Source organism: Podarcis bocagei, assembly GCF_964188305.1.
Source record: "Podarcis bocagei genome assembly, chromosome: 3".
Lineage (NCBI taxonomy): Eukaryota > Metazoa > Chordata > Lepidosauria > Squamata > Lacertidae > Podarcis > Podarcis bocagei.
The window spans coordinates 24,541,312-24,562,507 of NC_138127.1; the positions used below are offsets into that span (position 1 = coordinate 24,541,312).

Consider the following 21,196-nt stretch of genomic DNA (forward strand, 5'->3'; position numbering starts at 1 on the left):
GACCGTCCATTTGTAGGATAAAAATAAGAACTGCTTTCTACATGCTGAAAATCACAGTGTGTTTATACAAAGCAGAAAGACACAAGGCTTTAAAATATGATCCTTTCATTAGCCATTTGAATGGGTGTATGTGTGCTCTTCCTCCTTTTTTTCCTCTGGAGATCATGTTACCAGCAGCAAAACCTTCTGGCTTCATGCCATCATAGCTTCTGGTCTTTACATGGAAGAAATCCCATTGAGTAAAATCAGGCACACTCATCAGAGTGATTTCATCTATGTTCCACATAATTGATCCAAAACTGTAGATTCATGAATAGAACTATTCCAGGTACCTGAGGATTTAAAAGCATGATCCTCTTCTGCATAGAAAATACAACACTAGTCTTTAATCAACACAATCATAAATCATGAAATAGGGTATATATTAAAGTTCATGCACTTGCTAACATTGTTCAGGATTCAAAGAGCCTTGTGTTAGAGGAGGGGACCAGAAAAGCCCTGATAATTGTGAATGCAAAGCAACACACACGAGTGTCTGGAGTCTGGCCTTAATTTTAAACATTGGAAATATCAGTGCCATCAAATCTTTTGTAAATTTAGTGTCCAACCAGAAAACCATGGCAGAAAGTCTATATGTTTTAATGCAGCATATGGATTTTTATGAGCACAATTTTCCATAAAGGCTGCCACTTCACCTCATTTATTTAAAAAAGAAAGAAAGAAAAGCATCTTAGGTTGTAAGGAATAACTGCAGGAATAAAGGGCAATTGCAATGATATAAACGGGGTATTATCCTGCCAACATTAGGAACTTTTTAAGGTGCACTTATTTCAATGGGAGAGAGTTAAGTATGGGTAGTGCTCAACTACATTTTACTCAAAGCAAACCCACTGAGATTGACGTAAGTCATGTTCATTCATTCCAATTAGCCTACTCTAAGTAAAACTTAGTCAAATAGCAGCCCATGTGCTTAACTGTCCCCTAAAAATAAATAAGACTGAAAAATACCTAATTTTAGCCAGGCTGTACCTACTGAGTTGGATCCAAGGGTTCCCTCCTGTGAAGGATGGACTTTTCCATCCTCAAAAGTATTCTTTCCTCCATAAGAATGGAACACAGTATAACTCAGTATAAGTGATTTTGGTGGAATTATTTTATAGTGCTGTACTGAACCCTGCATTTCCTTCACTCCCTTCAAAGGAGGAATTCATTTTTCTGCCTCTTTTGCAGGGAGCAAGAGAACTTTGCAAAAAAATAAAATAAATCATAGGATGGAGGTGAGGACTGCATTTAGCTTATCATGTCAGTCAAGTGGCCAATGGGTGTTATCTGTTGTTGTTGTTGTTGTTGTTGTTGTTGTTGTTGTTGTTGTTGTTGTTGTTGTTGTTGCCCTTGCTGCTTTGCATTGAAAGGCTTTAAGAAAGTCCTACACTCACTTGTAGTGGTATTGCAGTGGGCTTTAACAAACTGCCTTCCAGCCTATAATGTAACCATGCAACAGCACACAGTCAGATTTACACACACACACACACACACACACACACACACACACACACACACACACTTTATTTTACTTATATACCACTTAATGCCAGAATGGGCTTCTAAGATGTTTACAAAGTACTCTCTCTCTCTCTCTCTCTCTCTCTCTCTCTCACACACACACACACACACACACACACACACACACAAGCAAAAGCTGCTGGGCTGAAAGACTGCTTGCAAAAAGCCCTGCAAGTGAGCGGGGGCAGGGGCCTTTCCAAACACTGCTAGATGCAATCCCCGCTGCCACACACGCATACAGTGGTACCTCGGGTTACCTGAAGCGTATTTAACCTGAAGCTTATGTAACCCGAGGTACCACTGTACATGCCTGTCCTGTGAATTTTGTTCAAGTTTCACGTTTTGAAAATACATTCATGCCCACCCACACCCTCTTGAGGGGAGGTACTGTGAAGTTTCTGAACACTGCTCATTTTCTATATGGAGGAGTTAACTACTACAGTATTTCACATTTCACTTGCAACATTATATACCTCCTGACAGTGTTTCAGTTTAGGCCAGTGAACTATTGCACAGTGAATTATATGCATGCTTACTCAGAAGCTGCACTGTGTGCACTGGGGCTTACTCCCTAGTAAATGTATTTAAGATTGCACTATCAAGCAGAAACAGTGCAGAAACAGTCCTGGATCCAAAGAACTGAAGAAAGTAATTCCAGATGTCCATGTTTGCTTGGAGTTTTTCAAACACTTGCCATAGAGTAAACCTCTTGAAAATTTGGGGAATGTTCAAACATGGTATGTTATTCACCACAGGGTTCAAAGAAAAATGTTTTTAAAAATTCAATGGGTGAAGTCATTGGACACATATAAAATAGCTGTTTGGATCTTGGCCAAATTTTATTCACCCTAAATCAGGCATAGGCAAACTCGGCCCTCCAGATGTTTTGGGACTACAACTCCCATCACCCCCGACCACTGGCCCTGTTAGCTAGGGATGATGGGAGTTGTAGTCCCAAAACATCTGGAGGGCCAAGTTTGCCTATGCCTGCCCTAAAGTCTCTGAAAGGTTTCAAAATCCTTCCTACAGCATTTTCAAATTTCCAGAGAAAAGGACAGTGGTGGCACCATATGGGCTGTTTATTGACTCCATATAGTGCTGTATGGTGTGTGTGTGTGTGTGTGTGGGTGGGTGGGTGTAAATCATGTATTTGACAATGCATGAGTAACTGTATAAGTCTGCATAGCTATAATGGGAAATGGGGCAATAATCATTAAAGTCTTCACAAACAAGAAAGAGCCTTTTTATAAAGATGGAAACTAACGGAGAGGGAAGTTATCTTTAAAAATGGTCACTAAAGACCAAGGAGTGGTCTTCATGAAAAGTAGCCTTTTCTTTTTGCAATTACTCCTGCAAGTAAATAACTGTATCAGTTAATTATGTTGAAAACAGTTCACTTTACCAGTTTTCTAAAAGTAAAGATCTACAGCTAGAATATCCAAATAAGAAATGGGCTTCTCATTAAAATCATATTTACCTTCAGGTAAAAAGGGCACCTCAGCAGTATCTGAAAGGGTAGTCATTTCTTCTCCAATCAGTGGTGCACTTTCACCTCCTTCAAACATTCCAAAAACATTGACTTTGTAGGAAGTGCCTGCCCTGCGTGATTTAAAGGCATATATGAAGCAAATTAGACTGGGAGTGGATGGATCACTTTGACACCTTTAGAGATTTATTCACTCTGTTTTTAATCCTGCCATTTCTCAAAGGAGCTCAGGACAGAATATATGGCTCTCTCCCCACTGATTTTAGCCTAAGAAGGATATGAGGTGGGCTAGGCTGGCCCAACAAGATCTTCAAAAAAGCTTTGTGGCCAAGTGTGGGTTGGAACCTGGGTCTTCTTGATCAGAGTTCATAAACACTAACCACTAAACTACAATGATTCTCCCTGTCATGGATTTTTACGGCAGGGTAAGTCTTTAGGAGCTGAAATCGAAAGCTTTCTTTTTCACAGGGAACTCGCAGGAACTCTTTTCCGGCACCTCTCAGGTGAGTGCCATTGCCATTCTAAGAGAACAAGGGAGGTGTTCATTGTGAGTTCCGGCACCTCTTTTTCTAGAAAAATGGCACTGAGCAAGAAACTATTACTGAAGCAAGAGATTGGTCCTTACAACTGAACATCTATAGCTGTATTGTCTGTATCTCCTAGCTTTGAGCCAAGCTTGACCATCAAGACAGCTAACAACTACTACAGACCCAGCAGAAGGGTTTTACAAGCTTTCTTGAGGGTCATATTTTAATTCATTTATTTGAATAGTATATTTACCATGCCTTTCTGCCTTTGGCATCTAATGAAATAGACTTTAAAAAATAAACATAGGGTGATAGAATTGGTATTATATGCTGAAAGAGATGCAGTTGACTGAAAAATACCTATGGGGGGGGAAATACTGATAAGGAAGGAAATTATGAGTGGCAATACCTGAGCTCCTCCAATACAACCGTGTTGTCATATGGGCCAACTATTAATTCTCCAAGGCGCCTGCTTTCTCCAGTTGGATGGAAAGTTACTTTATAACCCGTCACTTCACCGGGGGCTGGCTCCCAGGTTACACGGAAACTTGACATCGTAGAATCAGAAGTGTGCAGATTTCTGGGAGGTTTAAATGGGGAAGCTGCAACAATCAAACAACACCCAAGAAATTAAGTGTTTGCTATATTCAACCATAAAACCCTAATTTCAGTTTTTAAAAAGTGAATGCATTATAGCACCTGTATGCTTTGCCCTAACAGCCCAAGAAAATTGGTTCAAAGGAGTTGAGGGATCCTCCAGAACAGGGTAGAATGTGGCATAGGAGGAAGGAGATATGGTAAAAACAACAACCCTCCCTTCCTCTTCTATTACCAGATCCCTCTACTGGATCAAAAGCCCTTGCATATGCACAATATTACCAAATCCACCATAGGTTCCACCCTGTGCGCCCCCCCCCCCATTATGATTGTTAAATGAGCAAATCTATGAAGGTGGTGCTATCACTCATTATAGCTGCTATAAGTGATTTCTTAAAAAGTTGTATACATTTTAGGTTTTCATTGAAATGTCACAGACTGTAACTCTTACATTCTATGCTTCAGATGAAGGGGGCTCTAATCTGTAAACTCTTATGTTTTCTATTCACCTGTAAGGTGCTACAAAACTCTCAACCATTCTCATTTTTGAAGCAATTCAGATGACCTAATCCAGTGTTTCCCAACCTTTTTTGGGCAAAGGCACACTTGTTTGATGAAAAAAATCTCGAGGCACACCACCATTACAGCCCTGTGACGTTAGCGCGCAGCGTCACGCCGGGAGGGACGCACGAAAGTGTAAGTTTCAATTTTTCCCCCTCCCCCTTGCCGGGGAACCTCCAAACTTTGGGGGTGGGGGGAGAGGAGGCAGCAAAGCGAGGCAGGAAGGAGAGCGCGGCTTGGCTGGGTGAGCTTTGGCAGGGGCAGGGAATGAGAGCCGCGAGGCGGGCGCTGCGGATGGAGGCGCTGCCCGCCGAGCTCGCAGGCAGCCAGGCAGGCAGACGGCGAGAGCCCCGCGCTGGGCGGCCTCTCCTCGCCGCCACCGCCCCGCCTCTCGCCGCCCGACTCGCCCGCCTCCCTCCAGGCAACATCTCGCGGCACACCAGGCAACATCTCGCGGCACACTAGTGTGCCGCGGAACAGTGGTTGGGAAACACTGACCTAATCATTGCCATGCCAAGAGGAACAGGAGCAGAGAACTAGTCTCTAAAGCTCTAAACCATTTAGAGCACCTTAAAGCTAATTAACACTCATCATTAATTTTGCACTGTATCTGGAAACTGGCAAGCAGTGCAGCCAATGCAGATTAAAGAACACTGGAATAATATACTACTGGTTTAACAAGCAATAGATTCCTTCCTGAGCCAATTTTTCCTAGTGGGTTGAATGCTATCTCATTTGCAGTTTGTTTGTTTGTTTGTTTGTTTGTTTGTTTGTTTGTTTGTTTGTTTGTTAGCTAAAAGGGCAGCAATCTAATCTCAAAGAGCAAAAGCCAAGGATTCTAGTAGGGGATGAAACAGACACCTTCTTGCTTTTTAAACTCGCTAAACTCAGAATTTTAGGGGAGAAGATAATGTGAGCCCACTTCCTGGATCACTGATAGCAAGACATAATTATAACATCCTTTCAAACCACTGTTACTGCAAAAGGCTGCTCTATTAATAGCTCCTATGATTATTCATAATCAGAGCCTCTGAAAGAGCATCAAACCTAGCACTCTAGTGGAAAGCCATTTAAAAATATTTATTCTACTTTGACTGAAGCAGCCTCAATAGAAGTTTAACATAAACACCGCTTAATTTCTAAGATCAGAGGTGTGAGGGTTCAAGACCCTGTGGAAGTTGCTCTATAAAATACTTTCTCCAGGTGTGTGTTAAGGGCTGGTTACCAGGAGAATCTGCTCAAGTTATCTGTCCTTTATTCATAATTTATACATATTCCATTGTGGAGCCCTGGAATTGAAAATGTTCCTAAAATTAAGTTTTACCAAATAATTCTGGCTCAGATTGAAAGCTTTGAGCACCACTAAAACTCCATACAAAACAGTTAGAAATCCAAGTAGGTAATTTCTAATTGCCACGCAGTCAAGCAGCTTCCCATACTGCTAAACAAGGCATGCAGGAAGAAGTACTTTAATAAGAGGTATAAAGCTGCTTGAAAATGTGTGCCAAAAGAATCCCATATAAATTCCCTGTTTGCTCTTTGTGCCACTTTGCTAATCTCCCTTTCTGTCACTGGGCTTAACCAAGAATTAACACAGAGATCAGCAGAATCCTTGTGTAGTTTGCAGGAGACAAGCGGCTTATACCACATCTGACGAGGTTGGCCCTCCCATGTCACCTTGGGAGCAGATAGGGAGCATGTGTAAAAATAGCTAGAATAATATTGTAAACACACACATAGATGACAAAATATGACATCTTAAACTAACATTTACAGTCTTTGGCAGCCTTGCTAAAGCTCTTACAGGGTGAGTCCTTTAAAAGAGGCTCGACGGATACAGAGTACACATGTTGCAAGGGACATTTTAAAAGACTCACCCTGTACATGTTTGCAGGAATGAATTTCCACACACATACCCCTCTCTACATCCATGTAGCGTAGAAATCAATGTACCTGTTGTTCCTTCGCCTTGTCTGTGTTTTCCTTCACCAGTTTTATACATTGGAATGACAGAGATGTCATAAGTAGTCAGTGGCTGGAGCCGTTTCAGGATGGTGGTGGTGGAGGAAGGCGGCACTTTTGCAACCATCTGTCTTCCTCCTCTACGGGGCCGGTAAACTACACGGTAGCTGACAACTTTCCCAGGTGCAGGCTGCCAGGTAACTCTCATGGTGGTCTCTTTCTCTTCATCCACTCTCACGGTCCTAGAGCTAGGAGACACTTTTCAGTGTAAAATAAAATGAAAGCAAACATATTGGGGTGGGTTGTTTTTGTTTTTGGTGAAACTTAACTTGACATATAAACTGCAGCTACAACCCTCTGTAATATTGCAAGTATGCACACGTCCAGCTTCTCTCCCACAAAGTTTGGGATTCTGAACTTTTGGAAAACTGCAAACTTCCTTCCAGATTAGCACTGGTTTATACTGCCTCGGTAGCTCAGTCGGTAGAGCATGAGACTCTTAACCTTAGGGTTGTGGGTTCAAGCCCTACATTGGACAAAAGATTCCTGCATTGCAGGGGATTGGATTAAAATACCCTTGTTGTCCCTTCCAACTCTACAATGCTATGATTCTATGCCATGCTTCTATACTATCTCCCCATGTGAAAGTTAGTAAATATCCCTTTAAGAGCAAAAATTTCTCAAATTTGGGAAATGTGCTCTCAGTATTTAGAAAATCCAACTGCTCCTCCATATTTGCATTTGGCTCTGGAAAAACCAGGCCTTCTTGGCTTCTCACAACCACAGAATCTTCACCCATATATAATTAAAATGCTGCAACAATGGCTCTCAGTGCTTTGAACAAACAGTTCCAGGTTCACACAGGGTATACTGTTTCCCTGCAACTTTGGAATTTCTGCTTTTATGCCACACTAAACACTGTTTCCCATTTCCTGTTGGTTCATTCAGCACAATAAAAGAAGCCATAGCAGGTGGCTCTGTTGACTGCTGGGCAAGTCAGCTCCTCCTGCATGACTTTACTGTTTGATGGTGCAGCAGCAAAGTTGGCATAAACTTGAACTTTCCAACCCATAGCTTCTGGCATGGGATGAATGGAAGCAAGCAAAAGAAACAATTCTCTGCTGTCATGAATGCAAGGACTGTCTGATAAAAGAAGGGGGTAGCCCACCTACACTCCATCTGCTAATCTCATTGAACTACACCCACAACCAAACCTCAGTTCAAGTTTTAAGACAAAAATCTATGGAAACACTTCTGAGATGCTAATGTCCTTTTTGACGAATCCTTGAATTGGAACTCAACTAGGCAACATGGATTGCTTCATATTCCAAACTTGGGTGCAAATTCTCCAGGATTCAGAATTATAGTATAACTAATAATTAGGAATTTAAGAACTAAATAGACAGGGCGCAATTCCAGCAGGTCCTGCCTTTTTTAATCCTAGTATGGTCCCTACCAATATTAGGTGCGTTGATTAACATCACTATTGCAAGCTTACCTGTACAATGTACATGCTCTATTTCTCTTCCCCCTGCAAACCCCCATGCTTTCCCCAAAATCTGCTCTGTGGGTTTGGGGGAACCAAACATCACAGATTGGGAGATGCAGAGTACAAGGAGGACATCTCCTTGTGTGTCTTCTGGCACTATACTAGATATTTCCCATTAATGTTAAATTATAAATTATAATAAAATGAGAAGTTTTGAATCTTTGTTACCAGTGTTTCTATATTATATCTACCTTCAGTTGTAGCTTCTCCCTCTAAAGGAGCTCCTTCTCCACTTCTGTAAGAAGCCAAGACTGAAATTTTATATCTGGTCTCAGGCTGAAGGTTTTCCAGTACAGTGTTTATTACATTTCCAGGAACGGTTTTCTCTCCAGACTGATCATCATAAAGTGATTTCCATATAATTCTGTACTGATTAACTGATCCTGGAGCTGCTGTCCATGACACTCCAATAGTAGTATCAGTTATGTCTCTGGTAACCAAGTCACGAGGGGAGCCACGTTCTGCAAGGGAGAAATTCAATAAATGTAGATTAAAATGCAGTAAATAAATGCTGCAATAAACCAAGAACATTAAAGGCCATGAAATAAAACACAGCAAAACTGATGCATATTAAATTCATTCATTTAGAAGTCGAATTCCAGGTGCCTGAAGTCAAGAGAAAACTTTTGCACACACTAAATGAATATACACAATGTAATTTAGCTATACATTGGGCCAAAGTCCATTTTAACTACTTTCCTGATCTCAAAGCAGTTTTGCTTCAAAATGGGGGTGTAAATCTAGTGACTCTCACAGATACTGCAATAAATTATTGTTCTGAAATAAAACATACAAACTGTCTGAATTACAAATAATTTGGCGCATCTCTATTATGAAGATCATAGACTTTGAAACTCCATTGCCATTTTCAAAAATAGCAGATAGTTCAGTTCACATTGGGTGGTATCAAATAAACAACAACAACAATTCTATTATTTATACCCCGCCAACCTGGCTGGGTTTTCCCAGCTGCTCTGGGAGGCCTCCAGCACATGCAAAAACAAAGTAAGACGTCAAACATTAAAAACTTCCTGATACAAGGCTGACTTCAGATGTCTATTAAAAGCTGTGTATATGTTTTGTGAGTGGACATCTCCCCTGCAGATCCCAATACATCCTCAAAATCTGCTCCAGGTGGTCTGCAGTGGGGAGGAGCATATGGGGAAGTCCTGTTACACTAACAGAAATCCAATCCACTGATGTAAGGCCAGAATTGGATACAATCCATTTTATTTAAATTTTTACTTAACCTGACTGTGCGAACCTGCTGTCAGTTATGGGGATAGCTACTTATTACCATTGGCCATTTCCTATGCTTCACTTCCAACAAGGGCAGATTTAGGGCTGTGTGTGAGTGATGTGCACGCACTGGGCACTGAGTTGAGGGGACATCGGGGACATCTTCTCAAAACCCAGTAAGCAAGGTGCTGGGGTTTGGGAAAGAGGAGTGAGGCTCTGACAGGGTCCTAGAGTCCTCCCAACTCCTTCACAAAGCCTAGTTAGTGCTTTTCCAGCTTTGCCTGACTACAACCCCAGGAGAACAACCTTCCTGGAAGAGTGAAAGGTGCTGGATTTCAAAAGAAACACACAAATTTTTTGTATTTTTTTTTTACTTTCTTCTGTAAAGCTTCAGCTCTCAAAATATGGCTTTTTCATACATTCAAAAAATGACTTCAATCCAAATGGAAAAATATGGAAAAATTGTGTTGATATAATGTACAGATGTCTCAAAATAAATGGCTTTTCTTTCCATATTTTAATGTAATATGAATACATAGGCCACTTTACATTGGCTACTTTACTTCAAGCCTCTGCCATAGTGTGCCTTCAGGATTAAACTATCTGCAGTTATAATAATATTTCAACAATTAACTATGGAAATCTGGATGACTACATCTGTACACTGGACATACTGCAAAAATAATTGTATGTTTGAAACAATTGTCAACTGAACTAGGATATGTACCATTAGATAGAAGAAGTGATTTATTTCCAATGAAGTATAATATATGTCAATTAAAATATTAGTAGTAGTAGTAGTAGTAGTAGTAGTAGTAGTAGTAGTAGTAGTAGTATTCAGGAGTCCTAAGATGTTCTGTGGTTTTAAAAATACCATGTTTTTGTTGAATGAACTATTACTGTGAGTTTCCAAGCAAGCCACAAGGGCTAAGTGGAAAATGCTGGCCTCAGATAACTGGGAACTGCTGACCAGACACCTTTCCTAAGAAAGTTGACTTGCTTTGCAAGTCAAATGATACATTTAGGAAAAACATATTGAATAGCAGCCTGATGCTAAACACATTTTACATGGAAATAAATATCCCCCTAAATTCCAACTAAATAAAACCTGTGGCATTGTGCAACAGGACTCCCCCCATCTCCTCCCCTGAACACAGTCCCAAATTTGCTCCTGGGGGCAGGGACATAGTGTGGGGAGGGTCAGGAGGCATAGTCCCAGGCGCTTCCACTCAGGGATCCCCACCCTGCCTACCACTGGGGGTCTCTGGGCCCCAGAGCCTGGCCCATCTTTTATTCCCCCATTCATCATAACTCCCTAGCCGCTTCACCTATGCTTCTGACATTTTGCAGGTTACTTTCCTAGGGGCACTTCTGTGGTGCATATTGGCTAGGACTGATGGAAAGTGGAGTCCAACAACATAAGGCAGGTCACATATTCCCCACCCTGAAGTACATCACTTTCATATTAACATTGCTACCCATAAAATCACAGGAAGGGAAGTAAATCTCTTTTAATCTTCTACCAGAAAAAGAACAACTTCAAAGGTACCTATCAAAAAATAATAATACAAAACCCTGGATCTATTTCTTCTGTAACTTGGCAAGTTTCTGACCAAGGGGTACTGCTGTGGTGTGGGTTATTTACACATACAAAATGCCCGTAAAACAAGAATGGGGAGGGTAAATGAATCCTTTTTTAACTATCCCAAAATTGTAATGGTTGATCCTTGCAGTAAAACCACAGAAGCCATCATTCTGAAATGTGACAGGATTCAGCACTTCAAAAGAGGCCACGGTGCCTGCAAATTTTATTCAATTCTACCAAAAAATTAAAAAGTTTTTTAAAAATGTTCTTTAAACAAAAGCATAGGTCCAGCATAAAATTCCCTGAACCTATTTTTCTCTACTTTAGCTGACTTTCTCCAATCAGGAGGGTCTACTATGCCTGTAAATTTCACCCAATTCTGTCAAAATGAAAAAAAAGCCTGTAGCCTTTCTTTCAATTCCCCATAGCATGAAGTTTCAATTTTCCAAACTGGGATTCAGTTGCAGATCATCAGCTAAACTGAATCTAGCAGCTTTATGAAACCTCAACTTGAGGTCTGAACCACGTCTTGTGGTCAGCACACACTAATGTATTCACCAGTATTCTTTTCTTCTGAAGGGTTCTTATTCCTTAGAAACATGCCAGATGTTTCCATCCTTGCCATTAGTGTCCCAAGGAAATCTGAGATGCACTGTGAAACTGAGGCAAAGACATATCAGAATTTGCTCCAGAATGAGACAGTTCAGTTATAGGCAGGCATCAACCAATGAGAGCATATTACATTGATTCTGAAGCAGTTCCAGTGGATCCCAGTTAGATTCCCATATGTGAAGATCATCAAATGAGGGTCTGCTCTTACTACCACAACCTTCAGAGGTGAAGTTGCTAAATTTGGGGAGCAGGGCTGTTTATGTTGCACAACTCATTGTTTTGAATGCACAACTTGCAATGTTTTATCAAGCTCACTCTTTCATTGTTTTTGTTTTGTTTTATGAAGATCACAAAAACCTTTCTGTTTCAGGGGACTTTTGATCCAACTGACTGGTTTTCTCCCATTATGTTGTTGATTTTCAGGCTAAGACACAATGGTGTCAAGTTCACTGCAGAATAGAATTCACTATTACAATTACCTCCTTCCTTACCACCCCCACCCCCAGTCTTCTCTGGAGGTCCATTAAGGCAAAATTGCCATGGGGAGGGGTCTATCTTGACTGAAACACTAGCATATACTTTTGAAAAATAGATAAGTGATCGAATTTACAAGCATTATCAACATGACAAGCTATTCCATTGTGATGCAGGCAAAAAGGCCAAGACCTACTATTAGCATTGAGTCAATGTGTCAAATCACTCCAGGAGCAGTCAAAGTCTCCATCATTCATGCACTAGAAATCATTAACATTTCATCTGTGTCACAGCATGGGTACATTAAAATATGGAAAATATTTGAAGCACTTCATAAAGGCCTGGCTGCAGCTAGATGCAAATGTTTCCAAAATTCCATATCCACAGTTTCCACCTTACCCAGCCACAAACAATAACTTTCTTTAAGTAGTTTCCCTATTCTAGGTTCCCATCTTCCTATCACTAGATGGGCAGTATCTGTATGTATACAAGCCTCAGAAACCACAAAAAGTTACAAGTGAATCTTCTAACAGGGCTTCCTCTGTTCTCCCTGCACAACTCTGTGCCTCTTCTCCCAGATATCGTTCTCTTACTATGTACATTCCATACATTTAAAGTACACCCCCACAAAGAATCCTTGGATCAGTAGTTTACCCCTCACAGAGCTGCAATTCTCAGCACCCTTACCAAACCACAGTTCCCAGGATGTGAGTGCTTTTAATGTGTTTTAAATGTATGGTTTGTAGTATGCAGCCAGTATCCCTTCCAGTCCCACCTGGCTCACACTTCCCTTTCGTTCAAGGCACAATCCCTGAGGGTAAGCCACATTAAATATAGTGGGATTTACGGTATGTCTGAGTAGACATGCCTAAGAATTGGACTGTTAATCTCCATATGAACATCATTTCTGGCAACAGTACAAAATAGGGTCATTGGAATGAATTGGGCAAATTAATTTACTGCAAATCCGTTTTTATATATTAGCTTGCCTGGCACTGCAGCCTGTAACTGGCTAACCAGGGAAACCAATGGAGATGACTAACTTAAGTCCATTAATTTCAGTTTGGCAAATGCAATGCTTTGTCTTGGTGAACCTGCTTCAACCACAAATGCAATGATCAACGTTATCTCCTATGCAGAACTGTAACAAGACAAGGAGGAACTGTATACCTGGCGCCTCTGGCTGATGCCCTCAATTTAGGAACAAGGAAGTTAAAATAGAAAGGGATGCGGAGTATCCACAAGAAGCTATGGGGAAAAGGAAGGAGCAATACATTGATTCCTAGCACTGGCAAATGGATCGGAGGCACTATGCCTTCTGGTCCAAGCAAACTGCTTGCTGGAAAGGTGCCAGGGAGGATGTTCTGCATCCTCTGGAAACAATGTGTACCTTTCATGGTGAGTAGAGGCTGCCTATAATATATAATTTGTGGAATTAAGACAGAAGAGAAGTCTGGCCCAGAAACCTCAATTTCTTCATTATCATTCTGCTGGCTGGGATCATTTAGGTTACATGGAAATGCCTCCATTTCCTTACCACATAAAATTCCAGCAGTTATGCAACGTGCCTTTCTATTCTAGAGGCATTTGTAAGAAGCCAGTAACACTTTTATTGCAGAATGGATCACTTCCTCTAGGCCGATTTGTTTTTTCCTAGAAATATGGCATTCCCACAGAAAGGACAAGTGACGTGATTGTTTGACAATTGGCAAAAGTCTCTTGAAAATGTCAGAATCCAAAAAACTAAGTACGCAAAATTTAAATAATGCATGAGACAGCACTAAATCTCCTCAGCAGACACAGAGTCTCTTTGTGTGGTGCAAGCCCTTTGCGACTCAAAACATGTACGTAACGTTCCTATGTTATGCTAAAAACTTCATTGTAAAGAAATGTCACTTGTGCTGGTACCAATTCAGTCTGTAGGAAGTCCACAATCTCTAGAACATTTTAAATTAACTGTTAGAATATCAGAAGAATAGAGAATATCTAGAGATTGATAACTCTCTACAATTAAAAAGGCATGCTGCAAAAAAAATCTGTAACTAAACCATAAAATATGATGAGCTCTTTTGCAAAAGAGTAAGTCTTTGAGCGTTGCAGTTCTCAGAGTTTGAAAAGAAGGGTGCTATTTCCTTCAGCATTTCCTTCCTTCCTTCAGTTTTATGGGGGGAAAGGAAAAATTATCCAATATTTACAGAGAGATGCACTGGACTCTTATAACTTTGTTAAACTGAGTTTTGTAACTTCAGAAGGCTAAATGCATTTGCAAAAGGTAGGCTACATCATCTCCTGGAATAAACTGGCCCAAAACACATCAACGTTTATCTACAAAAACTACACTGTGCATTAATTTAAATTCAAAACATAATGCGGTTGTTCACAAAACAAGTATAAAATGTTTGAGTGCTTGTTCTGCTGACTTGCTTTAAATGACATGGAGTACTTTAAATGGCAAATTAGTTCCTCTGCTTTGATCAGTTATTCTGAGGCCCTGATATCCAATATTTGTAACATCTTTAAGACAATGATGGAATATTATTTTCAGACATAGGTCATTTGACAATTTTTCAAAGAATGGTTATGCAAATTACAGTTAATAGTATAGTTTCTGTCAGACGTTTTTCTCCCAGAATTGCAGTAATAATAATAATAATAATCCTATATTCTGTTTAAATTAATCTATTTAACAGATATAGTATACAGCATGTTCTTGTCATTTGACATTAATACCTCAAGGCAAACAAGTTAGCTCTTGCCAGAACTGCTCTTACCACCTCCTCTCCATGGGAAAAACAGATTAGAAAAACAGTAGCTCTCAGAAAAAGTTGATTGTTAGCCATCTACTGGGTTTCCATTCATTACAATTGCTGTGTTTATCATTATGTTTTATTTCTAGTGTATGACCCATGGTTTTGGCTCAGGCTATAAAAAGGGGGGGGTGGAAAACTCCAAGGGGGGTTGGGGCATAGGAAGGAGAATGATGAGGTGAAATATTCCAATTCATTTTTTAAGCTAACTATGCCAAAATGTGAAATTGATCCAGCACCAACAATTGCAAGGAAAAGCAGTAAGTAGCTTTGTAGAAAACCAGTATGTTATTATATGACAGTGCATCTGCCATATAATAACAACAATACTATGTTCCATTTCAGGATGAAATCTTAGTATTGGTTACATGAAGGATGTGTGTCAGGTACAATGTAGTCCTCTGGTGGACCATTGGCCAATTTCTGGTAGATCAGGGTGTCCCAAATTTGGGTCTCCAGCTGTTTTTGGACTACAACTCCCATCATTCCTAGCTAGCAGGACCAGTGGTTGGGGATGATAGGAATTGTGGTCCAAAAACAGCTGGAGACCGAACTTTGGGAAACCCTTTGGTAGAGCTTCTAGCTAGCACCTGCTGGTTACTGGGATTTCTGCAAAGAGTGTTGAACTCTATGAACTTTAATCTGATTTCCAGCATGAGGCATCCCTTACGTTAGTGGTTTTCATCCAGTGCCATGGCACCCTGGGGTGCCTTTAATGATGGTCAGGGGTGCCGTGGGCAACACTGGCCTCTGTCCCTCTTTCTTTCTTTCCTTCCCTCCCTCCTCTGATGCCCTCTTGCCTCCCAAAGGTTTACACAACTGTTGGTTGCAGCAGCCCAGGCTACAAGCTCCCCAGGTGAATGGCGCCTCTGGGGCTGAGTAGGTGGTGCTTCCCAGGTCCCTGTGGGGCAGTGTGAGGAGGCACCTCTCTTTGGGGCATTGGGGGCAGCTCAGAGACCAGGGGCAGCAGCAGCAGCTGTCCGGAGGACTCCCAAGGGAGGAGGAGAGGTGGCTGAGGGAACACTCCACAAAGGAGAGTGTTCGATAAAGGGTGAGGCTCTCAGCTCTTCAGGCAAGGGGTGATATAACTGGGCTCCTGAGCCCCACAGGGTTGCCACAAAAAGAATGTAGTTGGTCAAGGGAGCCATAGACTCAAAAAGTTAGAAAACCTCTGCCTTACGTTATTAAGCAAGAATGTACACTCAGGATCACTTAACATAGTTATGCCTTAACTATTAACAGGCCCTGCGAACACACTCTTTATACATTTAAAACACATTACTTTTAGCAGCTTCTAACTCCTAGACAGTGAGCAGCTTCCAGGAAGCAGAATATTCTTGGGCTGGGGAACAGAGTTATATTAGGGCCTAGGTGGGTAGACAAAGAACGCAGACATACACACCAAGTCCCATACTATGGGGTGAATTTAGAAGCGCTATAAAGTAAGTTTGTGTGTGACTCTGTGGGGTCAGTACAGAGATCTAAAAGTTCATCTGCTGTAACACGGATCACTCTTACAAAGTTATGCATCGTTTGTCCATGAAGCCAGACAGCCAGGGATACCATTTCAGGTTTCAATAGTGAAGAGTTTTCAGTGTTGGGAAAGACAAGATGCATAGCTAGTTAGGAACATAAGCAACTAGATAGCTAGAAATGTGACGTTGTGCAACAATAGCCTCTGGGCAGTTACGGCATTCCAAGCAGTCACCTTCCATTAAACTAAACTTTATGTTAAATGAATTATGGCAGTGGGAGGTGTCCAACAAACCAGTTCCATTAGCACACAGACTTCTGACTGCACAATGGATCATCCTTTCCTTCCCACATTCCCTAAACAGAGGGAGGGAAAGTTGTGTTGCGCAAACAGAAATCCTTGCACTAACAGAGCTGGTTCACTGGATACCACCCAGTGTTTTCCACCAGTTGGGCTTGAGCCACTTTCAGATGGGCCTCAGTGGCACAGCCCACAAAGTGTCTCCTCATAGGCCTCGCCTGCCCTCTAGCCATGTCATAGCTTTCCAGCTGGACCAATGCCAGCGCCAATAACTCCTTGCTTGCTGAGAAAAGATGACTGAGAGACAGTTATGTTTGATGGCAGGAGGAAAAAAGGCCACGGCAGGTATTGAAGGAAAATTAAAAAGTGAAAGGTTGATATTTATTAATAATAAATAATTAAGCAAGCGAAGTGGAGATATAAAGGAAGATGATAAGACTCTGCATCTCCTATGCATTGGCTGGACATTTCCAGATCACCATTTGAAAAAAGGAACTGCATTGTCAAAAAAAAAAAAAAGAGAACAAGAGGACAAACTTGCATAAATTTGCACATACTAATGAGTATAGAAATAAACCTAGAAATAATTGCAAACACAATACATCTCACCATGGTAGGGAAGATTGTGCCTTGACGACTTGGGTACCTGTTCAGTCCACTGTCCAGTCCAGCTGATGGGCAGCTTTATGGTACTTTATCTCCCTTCTTATGGCTCTTTCTCTCTAAACCAGAACTGGAATGGACAGAAGACTGTCTTCTGAAAAGTAGGGCATGTCTCAATCCCACTTACAAGTTTCCATTAAGTTATCAAGCTAGGAGTAACTTTTATTTTTTCTTAAGTTATTTCTTATCACTAAAGGTTTTTTAATTAGCCCTTTGTGAAAATCCATCCTATTCTAGTACTTTCTGCTTTCCACCCCTTGTTCTTTCAAGACCATCCTTATAACTTGGTTCTCTCACACACAATAAGCCTACAATTCTTTCATCCCACCCCTTGAAGGCAGATTGCTCTAAGAGTATACAGGATGGGCTGGGGAGAAAACTAGCTCTGTTTCTGTGCTGTTAATTGTAATCATCATGCCCAGTTCAAAACGTCGCCGTGTCTCCTCTGGCACTCCAATTTAATCATATATATTTTTTGACATTTTGCTTTTTATGTGCTCAGCCAGAGCTCTGTTCACTTTCATCATAAAACAATCCAGAAGCAAAAACTTCTCAAGAGCTCCAAAAATTCAGCTACAACATGTTTGCATAGCTTTCTTATCCAGCTGAAGAATAAACACATTCCAGAGGAGGAACATTCTAAAAACTATTCATATAAATTATAGAAGTCATCATCATCCGCCACCGAAAGAGGCAAGTGGGATTTCCAAGTTATATTTCGATAATGGAGAAGTTCGCACAACATGTGATATTTAAGTCTGGAAGATGGAAACCAGGCCATCTACAGACCCAAATATATGTAGGATGTATACTTCATTATGCCTTATCAATAAAGCTGAATAGTTATATTAAACATGCGTATAAACAGAGATAAAAAAAGATTGAAGGACTGGAGGGAGAAAGGAGGGTTTTGATTAGGGTCATATTAATGTTTATATTAAAAAGCTAACATGTAGCAGCTGGGTGTTTATTTTAATCAGTATTTAGGGAATAAATGATTAGGGCATCAAGGATGCATTCCCTTGAGCTCTTGGCCTGACTCTTCGGTTTAAATCAGTGTGTTGTTTTAATCGGATTTCTTTGTTTGATATTTTAGTGGGATTGTTTTATTGTGTGTTTTAAAAGAGCTACTCCCGGAAAAGAAAATCAGAAATTATGCACCCTAGACATGGCATTGTGTATGTGCAAAGGCCTCTTAGGATTCCAACTTATGAATATATTAGGAGTAAATAAGTTTGTTCACTACCTTCTTTGATATGGGGGTGGGGGGAGGAGTCTGGAAATAAAACTCAGTTTTATATGGCCTGGGATGTGCTTCCTTGTTTCATTTTATTGTGCTTGAATCTTTTGACATGTTATGTCAGATTTTTATTGGCACTCTTAGTCCCCCAATAATACAAAGTTTATCCTTATTTCTTGATACTGCTGCAATTCCTGTTTCTCTGCATTCCTCTCCCTGGTTGGGGGGTGGGGGGCATGTGGAAGCATCTGTAGGGGAGTGTCTGCATAGCACTTCACCCCATAAAATGGGATTGTAAAAAACAGCCATTCATAAGCAGTGCATAGTTAAACTATGGAATTCGCCCCAGAAGAAGTAGTGCTAGCCACCAACTGGGGTGCTTTTAGAGGAGGATTAGCAAATTCTTGGAGGATAAGGCTATGAACAGCTGCTAGCTATGATGGGTATGTTCTACCTCCATTGTGGAAGCAGCACTGCTTGCTAGGAAACACAAGTAGGGAGAGAGCTGTTGCACTCAGGTCCTGCTTGTGGGCTTCCTGTATACATATGGTTGGCCATTATTAAAGGAGGATGCTGGATTACATGGGCCTTTGGCTTGATCCAGCATGTAAAGAACTGCATAATCTTTACTATGTAAATGGCCGCACCCCTGTGCAAGATAGTGAGAACCCAAGAACTTCAGAAGAGGAGCCAGCTGTCTGCCGTTGCCTGCTTCCCAGTGGGATGCCTGAACTATTCTTCTCTCCTTGCAGGATTGAAGCCCTTGCTGAACAGTCCCTCCTGCTCCAGCCCCAGCTGAACTGGGTCATCTAGCTGGGTTGATGACATAAAAGCCAGGCTGCAGTGGGGGCAGGCACACCATTGGCAGGGGTGAAACCAGCAGGGGGTTAACCACAAAGGGAAGTTTCCTGTTGCCTTGGCAGGCGATTCTGCTGAAGCATTGGCGGATCTGTATAATGGAGAAATGACCAGGGCGGTGGATACAATCGCTCCTTAGTACCCCTTCTCATGGGGTGGAGTCAAACCAGCCCCTTAGTTCTCTAGGGAGCTGGTAACAATGAAACATTTGAGGCAGTGACTACAGCCAAGTTAGCGGAAAACTCAGGATGGGTACGACCAGGGCTTTTTTAGAGCTGGAACTCAATTCTGGCCCCTCTCAGGTGGGCACCATTGTCATTCTATGAGAATAAGGGAAGTGTTCATGGTGAGTTCCGGCACCTCTTTTTCTAGAAAAATAGCACTGGATACGCCGAAGACAAGCTAGAGCCTCTTCGAAGACCTACTCTGCGGCACTGTGAGCAGTAAATATATATATATATATCAACCCTCCAGAGCATATTTGGGAAAGGCATAGGGCATGCATAGTGGGAGGAGGGGTGGAAACCCCATTTTGCAAGCGTGTGTGCATTTTTGTAAGTATTATTTGGTTGGAGAAGTGCATCACAAAATTTGGACAAGCGTGAATTTCGAAGGATGGATGCGTTTTGGTTTTCCTGTTGTTTCAGAATGTGTGAATTTGATAGATTTATCTCTAAATGCAAACTGAATCAAATTTCTCCTCCATCCTTAGTGGGGATACAAAGAGAGATAGGATATTGCTCATGATTTCTGATGGAATAAAAAATAATAATTGTATAAATACAGTGGCACCTCAGGTTACAGCTGCTTCAGGTTAAAGACTCCGCTAACCCAGAAAAAGTATCTCGGGTTAAGAACTTTGCTTCAGGATGAGAACAGAAATCACGCCACGGTGGTGCGGCGGCAGCGGGAGGCCACATTTGCAAAAGTGGTACCTCAGGTTAAGAACAGTTTCAGGTTAAGAACAGACCTCCAGAACAAATTAAGTTCTTAACCCAAGGTACCCCTGTAGCCTGGAAAATGTCTGGGATCACTATGGGATAGTACCGTAATAAACCACTTCTCTTTGCACACCAGGCTATATCCTTCACAAGCAGAAACATTTCATTCTGAAAGGGAACTGCAAACAAAGCCTCCCTCTTGCTGGCAAAGGATCACGGAGGAAAGGGTTCTAACTCACTTAACCAATCTATGGCACACTTCTGATTTGAAAAGCTCCATATGTTTTGTTTTGTTTTTAAAATTTCGACATGATTAATGTGCCCATGCACCACCTTGACATTGCACATATCATTAGCAATGAAAATATTATCACTGAGAACTCACATCCTGTATAATGTGATTCATTATCATTTTATTTCTGACACCTTACTAACAAAAACAAAAACACACACAGATTCAGAGTACCACTGCAAAGCTGTGCTGGCAAACAGTGGAAGCAAAGAGAAATAAAGTTGTTCATTATGTTGCACAATGACAAGCAGAGCCACATACCCTGATCCACAAACACCCCACTGTGGGGTAAGCATGGCAATATAAACATAGGAAACTGCCTTTATGTCTTAGCATGGTTTCATCTGGCCCAATCTTGTACACTCTGCCTGGCAGCCCTCCGCCAGGTTAATCCATTTCTCCTCCAGGTCTTTTAGGGGACATATGCATACAACAGCCAGGGGAGATGAAGGGGACCTTATACATC

General features: G+C 41.3%; 1 protein-coding gene across 9 annotated transcripts in view; it reads right to left on the reverse strand.

The window, feature by feature from the left end:
* COL12A1 (collagen type XII alpha 1 chain) overlaps positions 1–21,196 on the reverse strand; it is a 112,124-nt gene that overhangs the window by 61,282 nt on the left and 29,646 nt on the right. For 5 of the 9 annotated variants that reach the window (XM_081187302.1, XM_081187303.1, XM_081187304.1 and 2 more), the window contains exons 14-17: positions 8,437–8,706; positions 6,688–6,954; positions 3,986–4,178; positions 3,041–3,162 (exon numbers count right to left, since the gene is read on the reverse strand). The exons of the other annotated variants lie outside the window; for them this stretch is intronic. In XM_081187302.1, coding sequence (XP_081043428.1) covers positions 3,041–3,162; positions 3,986–4,178; positions 6,688–6,954; positions 8,437–8,706 — 852 coding nt within the window. The remainder of the gene's footprint in view (positions 1–3,040; positions 3,163–3,985; positions 4,179–6,687; positions 6,955–8,436; positions 8,707–21,196) is intronic. 9 annotated transcript variants of the gene reach the window in all.